Here is a 21,060-nt window from a genome sequence, read left to right as displayed (position 1 = left end):
CTCCCCATTGCTGGAGGTTCGAAAGTGGAGGCAAGAGGCCTACCTGTGGGGAAGATTCCCGCTAAGTTCCAGGCTGGCTTTTAAAGCTCCTTCTGGCTCGGAGACTCCCAGACTTATGCCCCCTCCCCAGTCCCTACCGCCCCCCCCCAAAGGAGAGACTGCAGAGAGATCTGAGAATTTTATTCCTCAAACAACCCTCAGGATGATGGCTAGCAGCTGGGGGTCCCCACAGCCCCCAGCCCCCTGCACCCAGCTCTGGGCTTGGGGAAAGCAAGGGGGCGGCGATTGTCACAGGTTAGGGTCAGGATGGAGAGGAGGCGGGACCTCACAGGAAGTGGAGACCCCGGCCAGCCCCACACCCCTGTAGGGCCCCTCCAGACCCTGCCCCAGGGTCAGGCGGCCGGAGGGCCCGCAGGAGGGAAGCTGGGTGGAGACGGAGGCGGCACGGAGAGGGCGGGCGCGGCGAGCTCTATGGGCGGCGGCTCCCACTCAGGGCCCCAGAGACCCATCTTCTAGCCCCCGGTGGCTTTTGGGGGAGGGCGAAGGGCTCCGGGGGGCGCGGCCGGGGCTCTTTGGGCTGAGCTGGTCCTCGTGCTCAAACTCCCCTCGCCACTGGCTACTGACCATGGGCTCCAGCCGCAGGGAGGGCAGGAGGCCCAGGGTGCGAGGGATGGGCCGGGGCAGGGAGCTGGGCAGTGGGAAGTTCCAGGGCCCAGGCATCTCGGGCAGGGGCGGCTCTTCTTCCTCGGAGCCCAGGCCTCCTTTCCCCTTCTTCTCCTTGAGTTTCGTGCCCATGCCCAGCACAGAGCTGGTGGATTTGAGGGGCCGGTGGCCCTGGGGGGAGGGGCTGCGGCTCGTGCCCCTCTCCCGGGATGAAGGCCGCAGGACCAGGCCAGAGAACTTGCCCAGGCCAGGGCTGCGGCTCCTGTGTCTCTTCATCTTGCCCGGGCTGGGGCTCCGGGACTTGGGGCCCAGCAGCTCCAGGGTGCTGTCATCCTCCCCCTCGGAGCTGGCTCTGGAGCTGTCCGTGGGACTACTGCCCTCATCAGAGGCAGGCAGGGAGATCTGGTCAGCGAGGGAGAGCGAGGGGGTCAGGGCCGGGGAGTGGGAGCCACAGAGAGTGAGGGGCAGCTGCCGGCCCTCCTGGGCCCCAAGAGCCCCCCCCACTCTGGCTTCCCAGGCCCCTCACTCCGGACCCTCCCGGGCCCCTCACTCTGGCCTCCCAGGGCCCTCATTCCTGGCCCTCCAAACTCCATTCTATTAGGGGACCCTGAGCACCCCCCAAGGCTATCTCATTCTCAAACTGGAGGAAGCAGCCCCAGAGGAGGGCCGGGGGCGGGGGGGAGGGGGGAGTCTGAACTCAGGTTCCTGAGCTCCAGCATGGGGGGCTTTCCCTGCCCAGAGAACACTTCCTCCTCTTCTGCTCGGTCCCCTCCTCCCTCCTGGCCCCCCATCCTCTCACCCCCTCCCCCCTCCCCATTCCCTCTCCTCCTGCCCCCTCTTCCCATCCTCTGACCTGGAAGGGATCAGTGACCCCAATAAGGATGTTCTGGCTGTGGCTGTAGTAGCCAAGGATGAACTCGCCCCCTCCCCTGGGGAGTGACTCCTCGCTGAATGTCACCTGGGGGCAAGGAGGGGGAGGGGTCAGGGACCCTGGCCCTCCAGTACCCAGAAAGGCTGACGCCCAGTGTGTGTGTGTGAGTGAGTGTGTGTGAGTGTGTGTGTGTGAGTGTGAGTGTGTGTGTGTGAGTGTGAGTGAGTATGTGTGTGATTATGTATGAGTGAGTGAGAGTGTGTGTGAGTGTGATTGTGTGTCTGTGTGTGTGTGTGAGTGTGAGTGTGTGAGTGTGAGTGTGTGTGTGTATATATGTGTGTGATTATGTATGAGTGAGTGAGAGTGTGTGTGTGAGTGTGTGTGAGTGTGTGTGTGTGTGAGTGTGAGTGAGTGAGTGTGAGTAGGCACTGGGAAGCACATGGGAGGGGCCCCCGGGGTGTGTGTGGGGGGTCACCTGGTACATGCTGCCATCCACATCCTCATGCTTGGCCCACACATATGCCACGTAATCCTTGCAGTGCCGGAAGCCCACCTGCGGGGGGCAGAAGCAGGGCAGGGTGAGCACTCAGCAGAGCCCCAACCTTCCACTCTGTGCGCTTCCCCACGAGGCCTTTTTCTGGGCCTGGCTCTGCCTGTCTGGGAGCAGACCCTGACTCTGGGTCAGTCCCTCGTGCTGGGAGCCGTGACCACTAGGCTTGCAGTCCCACCCCCACCTCACCCCCGCCCTGCCCTACTGCTTGACTCGTTCTCCGTGGGACAGGTTCAGGGCACCCTGCCACTTGTGTCACGCCCCACACCCTTTTCTCGCTGCCCTCACGGGGGCACAGGCGGCGTCTCACCCGATAGAGGCCAATCCAGTCCCAGGAACTCCGGGGGAAGACGCTCTCCATGCGGTAGCGCACCACGGCCTGCTCGGCCCTCAGCCACTCATCCGCCACCTCGATCTTCACCAGGGGCACGTCGTCTCTGTAGGCAAACTGTCCCCAAGGATGGGGAGCAATGTTGGAGAAAGAAAGCGTGAGAACGGGGGGGCCACTCCTCGCCCTCACCCAGGGAGGCAGACCGGGCTGCGCCTGTCGCCCGAGATTCCCCCTGGGGAATGTGTAGAAGACTATTTCCTTTCTGAGATCCTGGGCAAATGATGCCTCAGTTTTCCAGCCTTGAAAATGGGGACGAGATTCCCCACCCTGCCTCACTTGGGCTTGCTGCTGTGCAGCTCAAATGAAATAATAAAAATGTTTTGTACCCATGAAGAAAGACAGCAATAATAACTATAATTAAGATTTGTATTATACGAATATGTTATTATTGTCACTCGAGGAGAATACTAAGATCCATAGGAGACGCTAAGCGCTGTCTGGCCCCGTGTTTCATAAGCCAAATTAGCCTCAACAACTTCGGGACCCGAAACGCACATTTAAAGGAACCTGTGCTTGCTGCTCCAAGGCAGGACGGGGCCGAGAGAAGGGCCGGGGGGAATTCGGGGACAGAGAGTTGAGGAGGGAGATGGGAGGTTAAGTCATTTTGGAATAAAAAAGAAGAAACTACTTTGCATGGTGCTGAGGCTCAGGGTTTTAGCGCCAAGGGCCACAGAGGCCACATGTGGCCTCCTTTTGTATATTCTGGATCCAAGGCTCAGAACCTGCCCGAGGGCACTCTGGTCATAAGAGAGAAAAGGAGAATTTCTCTGCCTCCAAATCCGACACCGCGCTGCCTCTTAGCCGTGCCCACGGCATTATTCTTACTCTTGCCATCTGATTTTTTGCACCAGGCCTGTGATTTCATTGGTTCAGGGAATTCTGGGTAAGATGACCCTTTCTATCAAAGCAGGTCATGCTCCTCTGCGATTTAGAGTCTAGAAGGATTTGAAAACCGCTGATCCAGCCCAATTCCCCGCCCCCGAGGTGACCAGCGTGAGGTCAGCCGGGGAGTTGGTGGCAGAGATGAGAGGGAATACAGGGACTCCCGGATCTTAGTCCTGGATGCTTTTCCTTGTGGGAGGGACTTGTTCCACCAAGGAAGATGGACAAATGCTTGAAATGCCTCAGGTCCTCACTTTGGGGAGTGGGGGGCCAGGGACCGGGAGGAGGCGTCTTGGGTCCCGAGCGGGAGGGGAAGAGCTGGGAACCAATGGGATGAGGTAAGGGAAGCGGGAGCAACAAGGGGTCCAGGAGAGGCCCAGAGGGGGCGGGGCCAGTCCTCACCTGCAGGACAAAGAGGGCAGCCACAGGCTTGTGATCGCTGACGGTGTATTCCATGTGGCTGCGGTAGCTGTGCTGGGTCACCTGCACCCGGTGGCTCTCTCGGCCAGAGGGGCTCCGCCCCCCGCTGGGGGCCTTGATCTTCCAGAGGATCCGGTCTGTCCAAGCGGGCTTTCGCTTCTTGGCGCTGTTTCCGGGGGATGGAGGTCGGGAAAGGGGCCCAGAAAGCCGAGCGGGTCCGGGATGCCTTTCCTCTCCCTCCCCTTGGCTCCCCCCGCTCTCCCTCCTCACGGGCTCTCACCTGGTGTCATAATAGTTGGTGCCCACATCAAACTTGAAGGTGGGGGCAAAGGTGAGGGGCCCCTCCTGGAAGCCCCTGAGGACTGGCCAGGAGCCTTTGGCCATGTTCAGCTGGGAAGGGAAGGGGCAAGAGCAGAGTCAGGAGGCTGAGTGGGAGAGTCGTGAGCCCGGGTCACCGGGAAGGTCCCAGAACCAGCATTCAAGCTGGGAGGGAGCACAATGTCAGATAGTGGAACCCAAGGGTCCTTCCGAGCCCTGACGTTCTCTTTTCCAAGGGCTTTCCCTTGGAAAAGACATTTTAGGCTCTACAGTTCCTCCCAGCATTCATTTTTCTAGGTCCCGAGAGTCCTTCCCCTCTCTGACATTCTCCTTTCCAAGGGCCCTCCAAATTCTGACATTCTAGGCTCTAAGCTTCCTCCCAGCATTTGTTTTCTAGGTTCTTAGGAACCTTAGAATTTAGAATGTTAGAACTGGAAAAGAATAGACCTAGAAAGCTAATGCTGGGAGGAACCTTAGAACCCAAAATGTCAGAGCTGGGAACAATCCTTAGGATCTAGAATGCTAACTCAGCCCATGCTGTGCCCATGGAAAAGAGAATGTCAGAGTTAGGAAGGATTCTTAGAATCTAGAAAACAAATGCTGGGAACTTGGAGGGCCTTTAGAAAAAAGAGAATGTCAGAGCTGGGAAGGATCCTTAGGTCCTAGAAAATTAAGGCTGGGAAGAAAACTAAGGATTATAGCCTAGAATGTCAGAGGAAGGAGGGCCCATAGAAAAGAGAATGACAGCTCTGGGAAGCGTCCTTAGAATCCAGAAAACGATGGTTGGGAAGAACCTTAGAGCCTAGAATGTCAGAGCTAGGAAGGTCCTTGGAAAAGAGAAAGTCAGATCTGGGAAGGACCCTTAGAATCCAGAAAACTAAAGCGGGGAGGACTTTAGAGCCTAGAATTTCAGAGGTAGGAGAACCCTTGGAAAAGAGAATGTCAGAGCTGGGAAGGATCCTTAGAACCTAGAAAGCGAATGCTGGGAGGAATCTTAGAACTAGAATGTCAGAGATGGGAAAGCCTCTTAGGACCTAGAACGCAAATGCTGGGAGCACCCTTAGATCCTAGAATGTCAAAGCTGGGAGATGGGGGCTTGGAACACAGAAGACCGTAGACTCTGCAGTTAGATTTAAAAGCCTCATGTGCTACTTACAACTGCGTGACTTTGGCTAAGTCCCCTCACCCTTCTGGCTCCAGGTCCTCATCTGCCAAATGGGAAGTTTGGACTTGATGAGCCCTGGCGACTCTCCCAGCTCTGAATCTACATTCGATGTCAGCCCTGGGAGGAGCTCTGAGAGCGTCGGATGCAGCCTCTGTACTCTATGGGCCTGCCCTGGATCGGCTCTCTAGCACGGAACGGAGGCCAGTCTCCTACCTCCCATATCTTTTCACCCAACCTTCCTCGCTCAGTTCCTGGGCCAGGCCCGGGCAGCTCCCCTGGCCCGGGTTCACCTAAGGCCCCACAGCCTGGGTCAGACCAAAAGCCGGGCTAAGGAGGGGGTGCCGGTGAGAAGAGGTTGTCTGGACTCTATGGCTCCATCCTTCTGAATAATTAACAGTGGAAACGGCCGCCTGTGTACCAGTGCCCCTCTCCCACTGGCCGTGGGCCTGGAGCCAACTTCTTGATGTGACTCCCAGCAGGAAAAGGGGTGATGGGATGGGGGAGGAAGGCCTTGGCCCCTCGGAAGCAGACCGGGGCCAGGCTGGGGGTGACGGGGTGGGGGAGGGAAGGCCTCGGCCCTCCTGCAGAGCCTCGGAGGCAGACCAGGGCCAGGCTGGGGGTGATGGGGTGGGGGAGGGAAGGTCTTGGCCCTTCAGAGGCAGGCCAGGGCCAAGCTAGCTTCAGAGAATGGGAGAAGCGATGGCTCCCCCTAGGTCCGGAGGTGTGTCTGGCTGGGACAGCCGGGTGGGCTCCTTGGCCCAGCCCTCACCTGGTCCTTCTCCCAGAGCTTCTGAAGTTGGTTGTTATCGATGGCAAACTTGACAAAGTGCAGGTCATAGCTCTCGATGCGGAAGTTGAGGTCCCCAAACCAGAAGACGATGCTGGGGACATGTGGAAGACTGGTGGTGAGGGTCTGGGCTCAGCCAGGTCTGGCGGGAGGGTGGGGATAGAGATGGGGGGAACTCCCTCCCAGTCACTGGGTCTGCGGTTTGGGGGAGGGGCCGATCCCAAATGTCTCCCCCCACCACACTCCCACCCCAACACCGTCAAAACAAACACCAAGAACACGTAGTCTGGAGTCCAGAAGCCTGAGAAAATCAGAACAAGTCAAAAGGAAAAGAAGATGGAATTTGGGGTGGGAAGGGCCAGGGGCTGCTCCCTTGAGGAGGCCCTTCAGCTGCAAGAGGCTTGCAGCAGATGTGGGGGGTCCTTTCCAGATCCCGGGCCGGCTCCCCTTCATCCCTTCCTGATCCTTTTGCTCAAAAAGTCAAAAACAATTTTTTATGGGAGTTTAGGTCCCTGTTGTAGGGAAGGGAAGCGGAATGGTCACCCTTCCACTTCTCTGGGACATCGCACAGGCCTTTTCTTCAAAACTGCGGGAACTAGGGCAGCTGGATGAATACTTCCTGGCTGCGTGACCCTGGCAAGTCACTTAATCCCCAATTGCCTCAGCAAAAAAATCCAACAAAACTGGAAATCATGAGTAAATCCTTCATCCTCATTTTCCAAAGGGGAAAAAGACCAGAGACACAAGCAAATGTAGCTCGGCCGAGGCCCTTGGCCAGCCCTGGGAGATCTCAGTCCCTCCTTGGACTGACGGGAACACCAAGTCAGTCCTTTCCCTTCTCACGGGGCCCACTCCCCACCCCCACGGCCCAGCATACTCATGGTCCAGGATGCCGTGGGCCATGGGCCCCTCGAACTGCTGCATATTGAGGATGGTCATGAAGTTTTCCTTGCGCTGTTCAGCCTTGTCCATGTGGGCAGGCAGGTGACAGTTGAGGAAACAGACCATGTGGCCGAAGACTGAGAGGCGGATGCTCACCCCGCCCTTGTTGCCCTAAAATTATCATAACCATCATTTTCTGGCATACGAGCCAGTCCCGGTACTTCCCTTGTGACCCCTCCATCCACAGACACAAATGGCGACTCGTTTGCAATTCAGTCTCAGAGAGCTGCCTTAGGGAGCCGTAAGTGGGGTCGTACTGGAGGAGGGTCCTCCATCCATTCCCCCATCCTCCTTCTCAGATGCCCACGGCCGTGAGACCCTGGAGTGCTCCAGAGCCGAAGGCACAAACTCACAGCCCTCCTCCGCGTTAGGGGATAAACCAGGGGGAAATATAATTGGGAAACCATAACAAACAAACAAGCAAACAAACAAATAAACAAATAAGTAAATATAACAAAAAAATATGTAATATAAAAATAATAAATAAAAATGCAACACAAAATAGATGATGTTAATCTGTGCTTTTTCTAAATTACGTGTCCCACAGGGAACAGTTTCTATTGTAATTTGACAAGGATGCTCCAGACAATTCTCTCTGAGACGAGAAGTTGCAGAAGGTGGCCACCTGCATCCTTGGAGGGAGTTTTCCCATCTGGGAGTGCCCCCAATGATGAAATGGCTGTTGCAACCTCTAGTTTTATGATCCTATGAAGTAAGTGCTGTGATCATCCCCATTTTCCAGATGAGAAGGCTGAGGTCCAAAGAGGTCGCCACGTCGGTCCCCCAAGGTCAGTGATTTAGTCTCGGGTCTAGCATTTCAACCTTCCAGACCAGAGCTCTGCCCCATGCGGCCGTCCCAGACCTCCCCGTCCCTCCTTCAGTGCCCACCGGGCACTCACCCAGTAGCCACCCAGCCCGGTCCGGGTGCAGTCCGTCTGGATGTCCCGGAGGAAGGGTAGGTGATAATACTTGGCAAAGACCAGAAGGATCACTCCCTGCATCCTCACCGTGCTCACCTGGGCAGAGGCAGACTGTGGGCTAGGGAGGGGGGAGGGGGGAACAGCAACCCGATTCCCAGGAGGCCATGGGGGCATAGGGGAAATGATGGAAACGGGCACAGACACGTAGAATCGGAGATCTGAGGAGAGGAAGGAGTTTGCTAGAGGGGTCACAGGATCCCAGGGCTAGGAAGGGACTTCAGAAACCACCTAATTCCATTTTACAGGAGGGGAAACTGAGTTCCCACAGGTCAGCCAGGACTGGACTCTGAGGAGGGGAGCAGCCTCACACTCCACTCTCGCTACAGGAGTTCCCAACCCTCCGGGGTCCGGGAGGAGAGGGAGCCTATGCTGGGCAGGATCTCTACCATGACGAAGTTGAAGGGCCCCAATGCATCCATGAAGAGCTCACTCCACTGGTCAGTGAAGAGGGCGTCCTTGAGCCGCTGATTGATCATGGAGTTCACCTCCTGCAGCCTGCGGAGGGAAGGGTGCGTTGGAGCTCTGGGACCTCCCAGTGGGGGAGCGCCCAGCTGTGATCCCTAAAGGAGTCCTCCCCCAGCTCCCCCCACTCCCTAAGCAGGGACGGCCTCCCACCCTTCTCTTCCCACCCCCGTTTCCATTCCCCTTCCCCTTGGTCAGAGGTGGGGGAACAGGAGGCATTGGAAGCATCCAGTGTACACCTGGAGGCAAAGGCAAGCTCTTAGAGGACGCCCAGCGGAGCTCTGAGCTGCCCCGACCTTCTCAACAGATAATGCTGAAGCTGCCGGGGGGGGGGGGGGGGGGGGGACGCGCGGGAGGGGAAACGACACTATCTGATCCATGGGTGTCCGGAGGGAACACAGGGCTCTAAAAGGGGTCAGGCAGAGACCCTGTGGTCACAGGTCACAAATCCAGCTCTAGATGACGTCTGAAGCTCTAATTTTCAGGACAGGAGAAACTGAGAGGAGCCATGTTTTGCCCAAGGTCACACAGGTGTCATCAGAGTGACTGCTCCAGGTCCTCACTCAAATCCAAAACCTTTCCCATTGCAGCCATCATGTAGACAACAAGCACTTATTAAGCACCTGCCATGCAGTGAACTAGCACTTATTAAGCACCTGTGATGCAGTCAACTAGCATTTATTAAGCACCTACTATGCAATCAATTAGCATTTATTAAGCACTTATGATGCAGTCAACTAGCATTTATTAAGCACACTATGATGCAATCAACCAGCATTTATTAAGCACCTATGATCCAGTCAATTAGCATTTATGATGCAGTCAACCAGCATTTATTAAGCACCTATGATGCAGTCAATTACCTATGATGTAGTCAATTAGCATTTATGATCAGTCAACTAGCATTTTTTAAGCACACTATGATGCAATCAACCAGCATTTATTAAGCATCTATGATGCAGTCAACCAGCATTTATTAAGCACCTATGATGCAGTCAACCAGCATTTATTAAGTCCCTATGATGCAGTCAATTAGCATTTATTAAGTACTTACAATGCAATCAACCAGCATTTATTAAGCACTTATGATGCAGGCAACCAGCATTTATTAAGCACCTATGATGCAGTCAACCAGCATTTATTAAGTCCCTATGATGCAGTCAATTAGCATTTGTGATGCAGTCAACTAGCATTTATTAAGCACCTCTGATGCAGTCAACCAGCATTTATTAAGCATCTATGATGCAGTCAACCAGCATTTATTAAGTCCCTATGATGCAGTCAACCAGCATTTATTAAGTCCCTATGATGCAGTCAATTAGCATTTATTAAGTACTTACAATGCAATCAACCAGCATTTATTAAGCACTTATGATGCAGTCAACCAGCATTTATTAAGTCCCTATGATGCAGTCAATTAGCATTTGTGATGCAGTCAACTAGCATTTATTAAGCACCTCTGATGCAGTCAACCAGCATTTATTAAGCACTTATGAGGCAGTCAATTAGCATTTATGATGCAGTCAACCAGCATTTATTAAGCATCTACTATGCGCAAGACTCTGTGCTGAGTGTCATACATACAAAGGCAGGCTAGGCTCTCAGTTCCTTGAGAAACTGCTGTCTGTTGAATTTCATCAGTGTCTATGTTGGGGGGGGGCAGGGGTGTTTAAAGGGAGGGTACCACGGCCCCATGGCCCTCACCCGATGGCTATCATGTCTGAATCACCGCTGTCATCCCCGTTCTGATGCAGGAGGGAGGTGACATCATCAGGGGGCATGGCGGTCCCCACGTTCCACGTCACTATGGTGATCCTGCCGGGCGAGCCAAACTGGGCATGGGAGCGGCAGTAACCCCTGGGCCCCCTCCCAAGCCAGAGCCTTCCACAAGGGCCTCTTCCCTCCTGGTGGGGCACAGGGCCCCCACTAGCCCCTCCAGTCACAGCCTGGGGGGATGGAAGTGAGGCGCAGGGGCCGGGGAGAAGTGGGGGCGGGGAGGAAGGTGCCACTGGCATCCCGTGGGCCGGTACCCAGGCTAACTGCCGTCTTCTGGAGGCCTCCCTCTCCCCACTTGCTATCCCGGGCCCAGCAGCTCCAGGAACTCCCCCTTCTCACCGGAAGCCAGGGTCTCCTTTGCAGGTAGACTGTGCTGACCAAGCAGATCCCGAGGGGGAAGAAGGGAGAGGGGCCTGGAGGCTCTGCATGGGGGGGCCCGGGCTCCTGTGCCCACTCGGGCTGGTGCTGTTTGGACTAGGCTTAGAGGGGGACGTCTCAGGGGGCTTGGGGGCTGGGGGCCCCAGGTGCGCGGCCATGCCGATATGGCTAGTGCTTGGGGAGCGGTTTGGGGAGCGGTTCGGGGAGGGGGGTGGTTTGGGGAGGGCCATGGGACCTCCCGTGGAGGAAGGGAAGGCCGGCTTCAGGGACCCCGGAGACAGCAGCACTGGAGAGCGGGCTCCTGCCTCCGGCTGGCCCTGGCTCGCGTCCGGTGGTAGGGCCTGGGGCGGCCAGGGCAGGAGGGAGTCGTCTGGGCTGGGGTTGCGGGGGGCTTCGGGCCGAGGCCGGAAGGAGAGGGACAGCGAGGGCCCGGGCGAGGTCTGGCCGGGGGGGTGGGCGGCCCCGGCTGGTGAGGAGGCGCCCGCTCTGCCCCTGCCCTGGGACGGGGCTCCGGGATGCCTCTGGGAAGAGGGCGCCGGCCTGGGCTCGGTGCGCACCCAGTCCCTGGACAACGGGCCAGGGGCCGGCTCTTGGGATGCCCACGATGGCTCTCCAGAGGGTGACAGAGGTCTCTGCTCGAGGGGGGATGAAGCCGGGCACAGCAAGGGGCAGGACAGGGCAGGGTTATGGCTGGTGGAGGCCGGAGCCGGCCTCTGCCCCGGGGGGGACGGGGAGGACGGTTTCTGCTCTGCGGCCGGGGGTCCCGGACTTAACCCCGAGGGCCGAGGGCCCGGCCTCTGCCCTGAAGAGGAGGAGGATGACAAAGGCTGGTGCTGCTCCACGGGGGGTGCCGGGAAGGGCCCGCTCCCCGGCGAGGAGGGTGCACGGGGCACGGGCGCCGCCGGCCACGGAGCCAGGCCAGGCCCCTGGGCCCCCCGGGGAGGCTTGGGCCCCATGGAGGTGGATGGCTGGCCCTGCTCCGCGGCCGGTGGCGTCGGGCCGGATCCTGGGGGTGGCACGGTGGGCCCGGGCCCTGCCAGGGCTGCAGCTGTGCCGGGGATGGAGGCTGCCCTCTGCTCCTGGGACGAAGACAAAGCCGACCTCTGCTCCTTGGCTGCTGGGTGCGGGCTCAGTCCCGTGTGCGCTGGGCCGGGTCTCTGTGCCGGGGGCCGGGGGGCTGCCAGCTCCTGTGGGTAATGGAGAGCCGGGCTCCGTCACTGAGGGCGGGGTACCCCCCACACCGGTTGCCAGACTGGACACCCCATGCCGGGGGCAGCTCCGGCCACTAAGAACCCGAGAGGACCTGGCTTTGAGAACTCCTCTCCAGGGGTGACCTTGGGCAAGTCACGGGATGGACTTCCAAATCCATTTCTCAGGGGGGCCCCTGAGCTGCCCCCTTTCCAGCTCCCTCCATGAGCTCCCCGGACACTATTTCCCAGCCTCCCACAAAGAGCTGCGGCCGCGTGAGGCCCCCGTTTGCCCCGAGGCAGAAGTGCCCCCGTGCAGGAGCTTCTCCTCCAAAGACGGGCTCCATGGGCCGGAGAGCAGGAAGGGTCTTGGGGACCCCCCGCCACCTCCCTTGCTGCAAGGCCAGCCCAAGGGTGGGAATGCGGGACTGCGAGAGTCCATTTTGCTTTCCACCCCCCCCTCCCCCCAAGAAGGGGAACCTGAGGTAGAACAGTCCCAGTACAGCCCTCTGGAGTTTCTCCCTGTGGCACATGTGACTTTGACCCCAAGCCCCTGGCGTCTCACGCTGTTCTCATGCCCCCCAGCCCCCGCCCGGCTGCCCCCCAGCCCCTGTGCCCATCCCCCAGCCCGGTGGGAGCCCAAGAAGTGGGGAGCGGGGGCCGGTTCCCAGCCTCCCTCCTGCCCTGCTCCCCGGGGAGGCTTCTGTGGGCGGCCCTTCTAACTTACTGGGGCAGGGCGGGTGGGAGGCTCAGGCTGGGGGGTGGGAGCTTCCCACCCAGCCCTTGCGCCCTGCAGTCAGAGAGGCACCTCAGGGTGCTGGGTTCCCAGGCCGCGGCGGCCGCCCCATCCCCTCTCCTTCGGGCCGGGCCCGGCGGGAGGGTGGCTGACCGGGGGCCGCCCCCCCGCGAATCTCTGGCGCCGTGCCCATCCCGGGGCACCTGCCGGGGCTCAGTTTGCGCTCCTGGCTCAGCCCCCCCACTTCCCTACACCCGGCCCCCATGGAACCCCAAGGGTTCCTGTAGCGCCCGGGCTTCGGGGGCCTTGGAGCTCCTGGAACCCGGTGTCCCGGGACGCCTGGAACCCGGCGCTTTGTTGCTCTCAGAACGCTGGGGCTGTGGGGTTCTGCTGCGGAGAATTTAACCAGCCCAGGAGGTTCCGGGGTCCCACCAGCCGTGCTCTGGCCATGGCCCCTCCCAGCTGGCCTCGGACCAGGAGAAAGCCCCCTGGCTTGGGGAGGGAAGCTGGGAGTCGGCTCCTGCGGTCCCGCCATCACTCGGGGGCCACCCCCCTCTCACGGGACCCTTTTCTCTTCTACCGACCCAGGCTCGGACAAGGCGACTGCCCCGAGCCTCTCTGAGGCTGCAGAGGGAACACTGGCCGGCGAGTCTGGGACCCGAGTTCGAATTCAGACTTCCTCCTCCTCAGGGGCTGGAGGCCAGGCCTTCCCTTTCCCTGCCCTTAGTTCCCTCCCCCGCCTAGACAATAAAAGAGGGGAGCAGCCCTTCAGCTCCTCCTTGCCCTGATGCCAGGAGGCTGCCAAGGGCCCTGCCGGCTCCGCCAGCCCCGGAGCCAGATTCTTATCTCCTCCTAGAGGCCGATCTCAGCTTTCCCTGACCCTCACCCCACCCTGGCCCAGTGCTCCCTGTGCTCCCTCCTGCCCCAGTGCTCCCCCCTGCCTCAGTGCTCCCTCCTGCCCCAGTGCTCCCTCCTGCCCCAGTGCCCCCCCTGCCCCAGTGCTCCCTCCTGCCCCAGTGCTCCCCTGCCCCAGTGCTCCCTCCTGCCCCAGTGCCCCCCCTGCCTCAGTGCTCCCTCCTGCCTCAGTGCTCCCTCCTGCCCCAGTGCCCCCCTGCCTCAGTGCTCCCTCCTGCCCCAGTGCTCCCCCCTGCCCCAGTGCCCCCCCCCCGCCTCAGTGCTCCCCCCTCCCGTGTCGCTCCTGCCCCCAGTGCCCCCCTGCCCTTCATTTCCCCTGCTTTGCTCCCTTCCTCCCTCGGTGCCCCTTGGACGGCAGGCAGCAGGACCAGAGTCTCCGGCTCCCTAGGCCCCCGGTCTTCAGCCTAAGCGCCCCCTTTCTGAGCCAGCGCCCCCAGCCCGTCCCTGCCGGAGCCCCCAGGCTGCCAGGGGGGCGGGAGCCCGTTCCCGGCGCTGTCCCCGCCGCCGCCGATGCCCCCCTTGCCGGAAGCCGGGGTGAAGCCGTCCTTGGCTATAATGGGACGCGCGCAGCCCCGACTCCCCGCTGTCTGCCGCCTCCCCCGCCCTGCGCGCTCTCAGCCCGAGGACTTGACGGCCGGTGCCCGAGGAAGGCTCGCCCGTCTTGCTCCCCCCCCCCAAGCCCAGGGACCGCCCCCCTTCGGGTCTGGCGAGCCAAGCCTCCGAGGCCGTGGCCCCCGCGGACAGCCCCCCTCGGGGCCACCCCCGGCCTCTGGCGGCCGGTGCCGGAGACGGGCTCGGCCCTTTGGGCAGCCTCCCCCCGGGCGCCCCCCCCGTGGGGGATGGGTTGCGGGACTCGGGAGACACCCCCCACCCCGAGGCGGAGAGGGGGGGGGTGTCCCGCCGGGGTCGGGGGGCGGGGGGAGGAAGCAGAGGCCCGACCTCCAGCTGGAAGCAGCGCCCGCCGCTGCCCCCTCCAAAGAACCCTGGGGGGGAGGGAGCAGGACCGGGGGAGGGGGGGCATCCCTGCGCCCGAGGACCCCCAGCTCGGCCAAGCCTCTGCGGGGGGGCCGAGCCGTGTGTCTCTGGCGGGGTCCCCAGCCCAGGCCGCCCCGCAACCCCCAGCCCCCCACCCCCACCCCAGCCCCCACCCCACCAGCCCCGGCGCGCCAGGACAGGTGCGGCGGCCACGCCCAGGCGGGGAGGGAGGGCTGGGGGCCGCAGGGGCTCACCTTGGCCAGGCCGCCGGGCTCCGGGGCGGCCCGGGGAGGGGCCGGATGGCCGGGCCTCCGGGGGCCCCCGCGGCTCCCCCGCGGCTGCTCCATGGGTGCCCGCGATCGGCTCCGGCGCCAGCTCCGGCTCGGGCTCGGGCTCCGCTGGCTCCTGCGGCTCGGCCGGCCCCGGCTCCCGGCTCCCCGGGAGGCTTCCAGTGATGTCACTCACCGCCCTAACCTGCTGAGGATTTAAAGGCGCAGGGCCCTGTGCCCGAGCGGTGCGCCCGTCTGGGCCACGGGCCGGGGAGGGGCGGGGGCCGGCAGGTGGAGGAGCGGGGCGGGGGCGGGGCCGGAGGAGCGCGGGGGGGATGGGCCGGAGGAGCCGGGGGGCCCGGCCTGCGGGGGCATCGGGGCGCGCGGGCTGCGCAGCCTGCCCCCGACGGGAGCCAGCCCTCGGGCCTGATTGGCACAAGGTGAGCGGGGATGTGGGGCCCGCTGAACCTTCGACCCCCACCCTTCTCCCTTTGATGGGAGGGGGCGTCGAAGCCGGAGGGGGCCGGCAGAGAAGCCGGACTCCCAAGGGGGAGGAGCCGCATTTTAGTCCCCAGCCCTATTGGGGCGCCAACTGGACGGCTCCTCTGACCTCCCCGGGACTTCGTTTTCTCCTCCGAGACACGGAGCTGGGGAGTACCGGGAGTTCTGGGCAGGCCCGGCCAGCGTTCTAAGGCCCGCTCTGCTCTGCCGGCCCCACTCAGCCCTCGCTTCCCACTGCCGCTCGTCTCTGAGACCTCGGGCAGGCGAGCTCCCCTCTCTGTCAGTTTCCCCATCTGTAAAATGGGGGCTTTGCCCTAACTGCCTGCCAGGTCTCCCCAGCTCCACATCAGCAATGCTGCGTCCTGGGGAAAAACCCCTTCTCTTCCCGGCAGGGTCTGAGACCCTTCCGTCTGACCTCTGTGCTCTAAGGTCCCTTCTGTCTTTTCTCCAGACTTGCAGAAAGCTCCCTCGTCCCAAAGCATCATTTTCTCCCCTCCTGACTCCCCGAGAGGAGAGGCTGAAAGTCACGCTGCACCTTCAGCCTCCCTCCTCTTCCTCCCAGACTCCTTGTCCTTCTGCCTTTCTCCGTGGCCGGCTCTGGCTCTGCCCGTCCTGAGCTCCTCCCACGCACCCCCCCTCGCCCCATTTTCAGCCTGTCACCAGATCCTGGGACTTTGTCCTCCCTCCCAAGTCTCAGCTCTGCCTCTCTCCATCCCCTAGGACATACAGGACTAAGCCTGTTCTAGTCAGCTTTCCCAGGCCCCTCCTCTTGTCCCTCACTCCTGTCCTCATGAACCAGCCATTCCTCCCCTTCTCCCCTTCAGCAGAGTCCTCAGGCCATGCTGTCATCTCTCCTTCCCTCCTCCTCTTCTTCCCTCTCTCTCTCCCTCCCTCTCTTCCTCCCTCCCTCCTCCTTCCTCTTTTCCTTCTCTCTCCTTTCTCTTTCTCTCCTCTCTGTCTGTCTCTGTCTCTCTCCTTCCCTCCTCCCTCTCTTTTTCCTTCCCTCCCTTTCTCTCTCCCTCCTTTTTTCTCTTCTCTCTCTCTCCTTTCTCTTTCTCTCCTCTCTCTTCTCTATCTCTCTCCTTCCCTCCCTCCTCTCTCCCTTCCTTCTTCTCTCCCTCCCTCCTCCTCTTTCTTCTTTCTTCTCTTTCTCTCCCTCTCCTTCCTTCCCTCCTTCCCTCCCTCCCTCCTTCCCTTCTCCTTCTTTTTCTCTCCTTCCCTCCCTCCCCTCTCTTCCCTCTTTCTTCTTTCCTCTCTCCCTTCCTCCTCCCTCCTACTTCTTTTCCTTCTTTTCTCTCTCTCTCTCTCTCTCTCTCTCTCTCTCTCTCTCCTCCCTCCCTCCCCTCCCTTCCCTCTCTCAGAAACTCTCTTCCCTAGAACACAAATCCAGAAACCATTATGCCAACACTAGAATAGAAAACCCTAAGAAAATACAGAAACCAAACCCTCTCATTTTACAAAGCTTAAAACCACCAGAAAAAACAACTCAAATCAAAACCCTCAAACATCTTCAAAACACAAAACTTATTTCAGCAAAGCCAGAACCCGAAACCACACTATGTCCCAGAAAATACACAAAAACAACTCTCCAACTCTAAACCCAATCAAGCAAAACAAAACACCTCCAGAAAGAAATCACCAGAAATAGTCAGAATCTTTATACAAAAAACAAGTCAAAACAGAAACAACCAAAAAAATACACAAAAAAAACCAAACTCCCTAAGTACTAAACCCAAAACCTAAAGTCAAAGGATTCAGACAAACTATTTACTTCAAACCTAGAACCCCTACCAACTCATCCCTAACTAGTCTCCCTCCCACCTCCCCAAAAAGTCTTCAAAAAAACTTCAACTTTCCTCTCTCCCCTCTCCAGAGCTCAGAACAAGAAAAACTCAGAAGTCCGGGCGTCAGGCCATTCTCCCTGGTGCCCTCCACTGCTGCCCCACTACGCTCACTGCCCTACTACAGCATGCTGCCCCACTATGCAAACCCATTTCATTTTACAGATAAAGCAGAGTCCCAGAGGAGCCACCTGCCTGAAGTTGCCCTGAAAATAAAACGGGGATTCAGGCCTGGCTCCTCTGGCTCCAGATCCAGAGTGGAAGCTTTCCGGGGCTCAGAATCCTCCTTTACCAAAGTTTTCCCCATTGCATCATTCCCCTCCCCCATCCCCCAAATAGACATCCCTGCTCTCCGGAGCACAGAAAGGCTGTGAGAGGCCCAGTGTCATGTACGTGTGCTGGCGGCGGGGGCTGCTGTGGATTGTGGCTTCTGGGAGGAGGGACGGAGATTTCAGGATTCTCTCTCTATGGAGAATCATGGGCCATCATGGCCTTCTGGGGCGGGAGAGTGATGATGGGGATGGAGGGGAGGGTGATGATGAGGGAGATGAAGGGGAGGGTGATGATGGAGTTGGTGAGGAGGATTTGGAGATGTTGGGGATGGTGGAAAGGATGGAGTTGGTGAGGAGGAGGATGGGCTGGTGAGAAAGATGAGCATGCTGGGGGAGTGATGAAAAGGATGACAGTGCTTCTGGTGCTGATTGTAGTGATGATGATGATGATGATGATGTTCCAGCTGCACGGATCTCCTTGTTCCTGGCCTCATTTCCCCTCTCCAGGCTAATGCTCCAGCTCCTCCTGATGCCTGACGTGCTTCGCCTCCTCAGTTTCCCCTCTTAGATTTCCTGGTCTCCTTTAAGACTCACCTTGAAGGCCCACTCATTGGGGAGCCCCACCTAGTGCTCCCTGAGCACTTGGACTACCTCGTGTCTGCTTTGTCCACATCCATATGTGCTGTGCGCGCTGTTCTCCTCTGTAGAATGGGCGTTCTTCCAGGACAGGGACTGTTTCCTTTTGGCCTTTGGCCCACCCCCACCCCCAGGTGGGACAAGATAGGTGCTCAATAAATGCTCGTTGTTGGCTTGAAAGATGGTGAAGGTCAGGACTCTAACCACTGCCAGGGCCGAGAGGAGTAGGAAGTAGGAGGAGGTATAGCTGTGACTTGGACGGAGCAGTGAGGGGCAGAGAGTAGGCTGGGAGAAGGTCCCTCGCTCCCCCTTAGCCCTAAGGCTGCCTCAGTTTCTTCATCTGTAGAATGGGTTATTATAAAGCCTCTGCGGTGCTGGGGGTATTTATAGGATGGGAGCTAGGACAACCTCACAGTGGCTCTGCCCCTCGCCTTTGCGGGGACCCATCTGGGGCTGGAGACGCAGGCCAAGGTGCCCAAGGGTTAATGCTGAGAGAGGCAGCTGAGGCCCGCCTGCTACCATGGAGCTGTTTCAGAGTCCCCCGAGTCCCTGAGTAGGAGCTGAGTTGCAGGAGGCGGGGAGGGGGGAGGGGCGAGGGTGCAGCTGGCTGGGAGCAAGCAAGAAAGGGGGTGGAAGGCCTAGCTCCAGGATACGAGGCCAGGAGGCAGAGCCAGCCCAGCCCCCGTGGGAGCCCAGGGAAGTGTGTGAGCCCACTGTGCCCTCGCATCCTCAGTGTCCTTTTAGACACCCGGCCCAGCAGGCCAAGCAGCCCGGACCCCTCAGGTTCCTCCCCATTCTTGCAGGGTTCACAAGGGACGAGCTTCCCTCAGAGAACCGTCCCAGCTTTGGACAATCTTAAACGACTTTTCTTGCCTCCCAGGGCCCAGCCAACAGTGGTCAGGAGATAAGGCCTAGGCTGGGACGAGGTTGTTGCAAGCGAGCTGGGTTCTAACTGTGGCTCAGCTTCTCATTTCCCCCGGGGCCTTTTCTCTCTGCCTCAGTTTCTTCATCTGTAGAATGAGTTATTCTAAAACCTCTGCCGTCCTCCTAGGGACCAAGTCAGCAAAGTTCTTCCTCGGGCTGCTCATTCTCCCCCTTGGCGCACCTCCAGGTACCCAGTCCTCTGTTCTCCCTCCCCCCCTTAGCGCTCTTTGACTAGGCCAGCTTCCCCAAGGCCAGAGAGTTGTCTATGACTTTGGACTCTTCCCCACCCATTCCAGCCTCAGTTTTTCTTCCCCTTAATAAGAAATGGGTCGGATTTGCCATAACAAGAGGCCTTAAAGCCCCCTTAAGCAGGCCTGGTGGATCCTGGGAGGCAGGAAGGGCCAGCTCTCAGAGGGGCGAAGCGTCCAAGACAACCAGCAGTGAGTGGCCCGGAATCAGGATATCCCCATTGCTTTTCCTGTAAGGTCTCTAGGTCAGCACACAGGACAGGCTGTCTCTAGGACAGCCTAGGACTGAGAGCTTTGTCCTTGGGCTTCCTGAGGTGTCGCTCCCAGGACTGGGTGAAAGCAAATTCCTGATGGAGAGCTAGGAGTGGTTGGGGTGGGGCAGGGACAGACCCCACCCCCAGTCAAAAGCCCCCAACTTTGACCCATCCCATGGGCCATGTCAGTGTGGGGCTGGGCACACACCTGTTCATTCTGCCCTTCCTGCTTCCCAAGGCAAATGGCTTGCAAATGAGGGCCTGCCTTCCTCCCGTGAAGCCTCTGGGGCGAGGCCTACCCCATTCTCCATGGATGGTCCTGGCCTCTGTTAGGGCTGCGCTGAAGGTCATGGGACCATCAGTCACACAGCCTGGGGCTGGAGGCCCTACTGATCATTCTATCCACAATCTCTGTTTTACAGATGGAGAAACTAAGGCCGGGGAGATGGGCCCCAGGTCACACAGGTGGCCTGTGGCAGAGTTGGGATCTGACACCGGTCCTTGGCTTTGTACCACGGTGTGTATCTTCCCTCCAGATTCAGAGCGTCAGAGCTGGGAGAACCTTAGAACACAATAGACGGGAGAGCTGAACAGAAGGTATGTGAAAAGTCAGACCCTAGAGCTTAGAACATAAAATGTCAGAACTAGGAGAACCTTAGAACACAATAGACGGGGGAGCTGAACAGAAGGTATGTGAAAAGTCAGACCCTGGAGCTTAGAACATAAAATGTCAGACTTGGGAGAACCTTAAAATACCTCGGACGGGAGAGCTGAACAGAAGGTATGTGAAAAGTCAGAGCCTGGAGCTTAGAAAATGGAATGTCAGACTTGGGAGAACCTTAAAATACCTCGGACGGGAGAGCTGAACAGAAGGTATGTGAAAAGTCAGAGCCTGGAGCTTAGAACATAAAATGTCAGACTTGGGAGAACCTTAAAATACCTCGGACGGGAGAGCTGAACAGAAGGTATGTGAAAAGTCAGAGCCTGGAGCTTAGAACATAAAATGTCAGACTTGGGAGAACCTTAAAATACCTCGGACGGGAGAGCTGAACAGAAGGTATGTGAAAAGTCAGAGCCTGGAGCTTAGAACATAAAATGTCAGAACTAGGAGAACCTTAGAACACAATAGACGGGGGAGCTGAACAGAAGGTATGTGAAAAGTCAGACCCTAGAGCTTAGAACATAAAATGTCAGAACTAGGAGAACCTTAGAACACAATAGACGGGGGAGCTGAACAGAAGGTATGTGAAAAGTCAGACCCTGGAGCTTAGAACATAAAATGTCAGACTTGGGAGAACCTTAAAATACCTCGGACGGGAGAGCTGAACAGAAGGTATGTGAAAAGTCAGAGCCTGGAGCTTAGAAAATGGAATGTCAGACTTGGGAGGGGTCTTAGAACATAGAAGCTGGATGAGCCAAATAGGAAGATTCATGGAAAGTCAGAGCTGGGAGGCAGCTTAGAACAGGAAATGTCAGACCTGGGAGAACCTTAGAACAAAATAGATGGGAGAGCTGAACAGAAGGTATGTGGAAAGTCAGAGCCTGGAGCTTAGAATAGGGAATGTCAGAACTGGGAGGGAGTTTAGAACATGGAAAGTCAGGGAAGGTCAGAGCTTCAGTGAGGATGGTGAGAGAGAAGGGGACAGATACAAGGGGAACTTGGCCCCCCGCTAAAGGCAGCAAGAAGCGACAGGGCGGGGCCGGCTCTCGCCCGCAG

General features: G+C 58.8%; 1 protein-coding gene across 1 annotated transcript; it reads right to left on the bottom strand.

Moving 5' to 3' along the window:
• Window positions 1-150: 150 nt before the first annotated feature.
• INPP5J (inositol polyphosphate-5-phosphatase J) lies at window positions 151-14,973 on the bottom strand. Its single transcript, XM_031948933.1, has 13 exons — window positions 14,653-14,973; window positions 10,547-11,772; window positions 10,136-10,246; window positions 8,356-8,464; window positions 7,889-8,005; window positions 6,925-7,100; window positions 6,030-6,141; window positions 4,058-4,167; window positions 3,760-3,943; window positions 2,395-2,532; window positions 2,010-2,087; window positions 1,517-1,621; window positions 151-1,065 (listed from the first exon to the last, which is right to left on the bottom strand). The coding sequence occupies exons 1-13, from the start codon at window positions 14,743-14,745 to the stop codon at window positions 490-492; spliced, it is 3,135 nt and encodes a 1,044-aa protein (XP_031804793.1). The 5' UTR covers window positions 14,746-14,973; the 3' UTR covers window positions 151-489.
• Between the last annotated feature and the right edge of the window lie 6,087 nt (window positions 14,974-21,060).

Source organism: Sarcophilus harrisii, chromosome 1 (genome assembly GCF_902635505.1).
Source record: "Sarcophilus harrisii chromosome 1, mSarHar1.11, whole genome shotgun sequence".
NCBI classification, from domain to species: Eukaryota; Metazoa; Chordata; class Mammalia; order Dasyuromorphia; family Dasyuridae; genus Sarcophilus; species Sarcophilus harrisii.
This window is presented reverse-complemented; position numbering and strand designations above follow the sequence as displayed.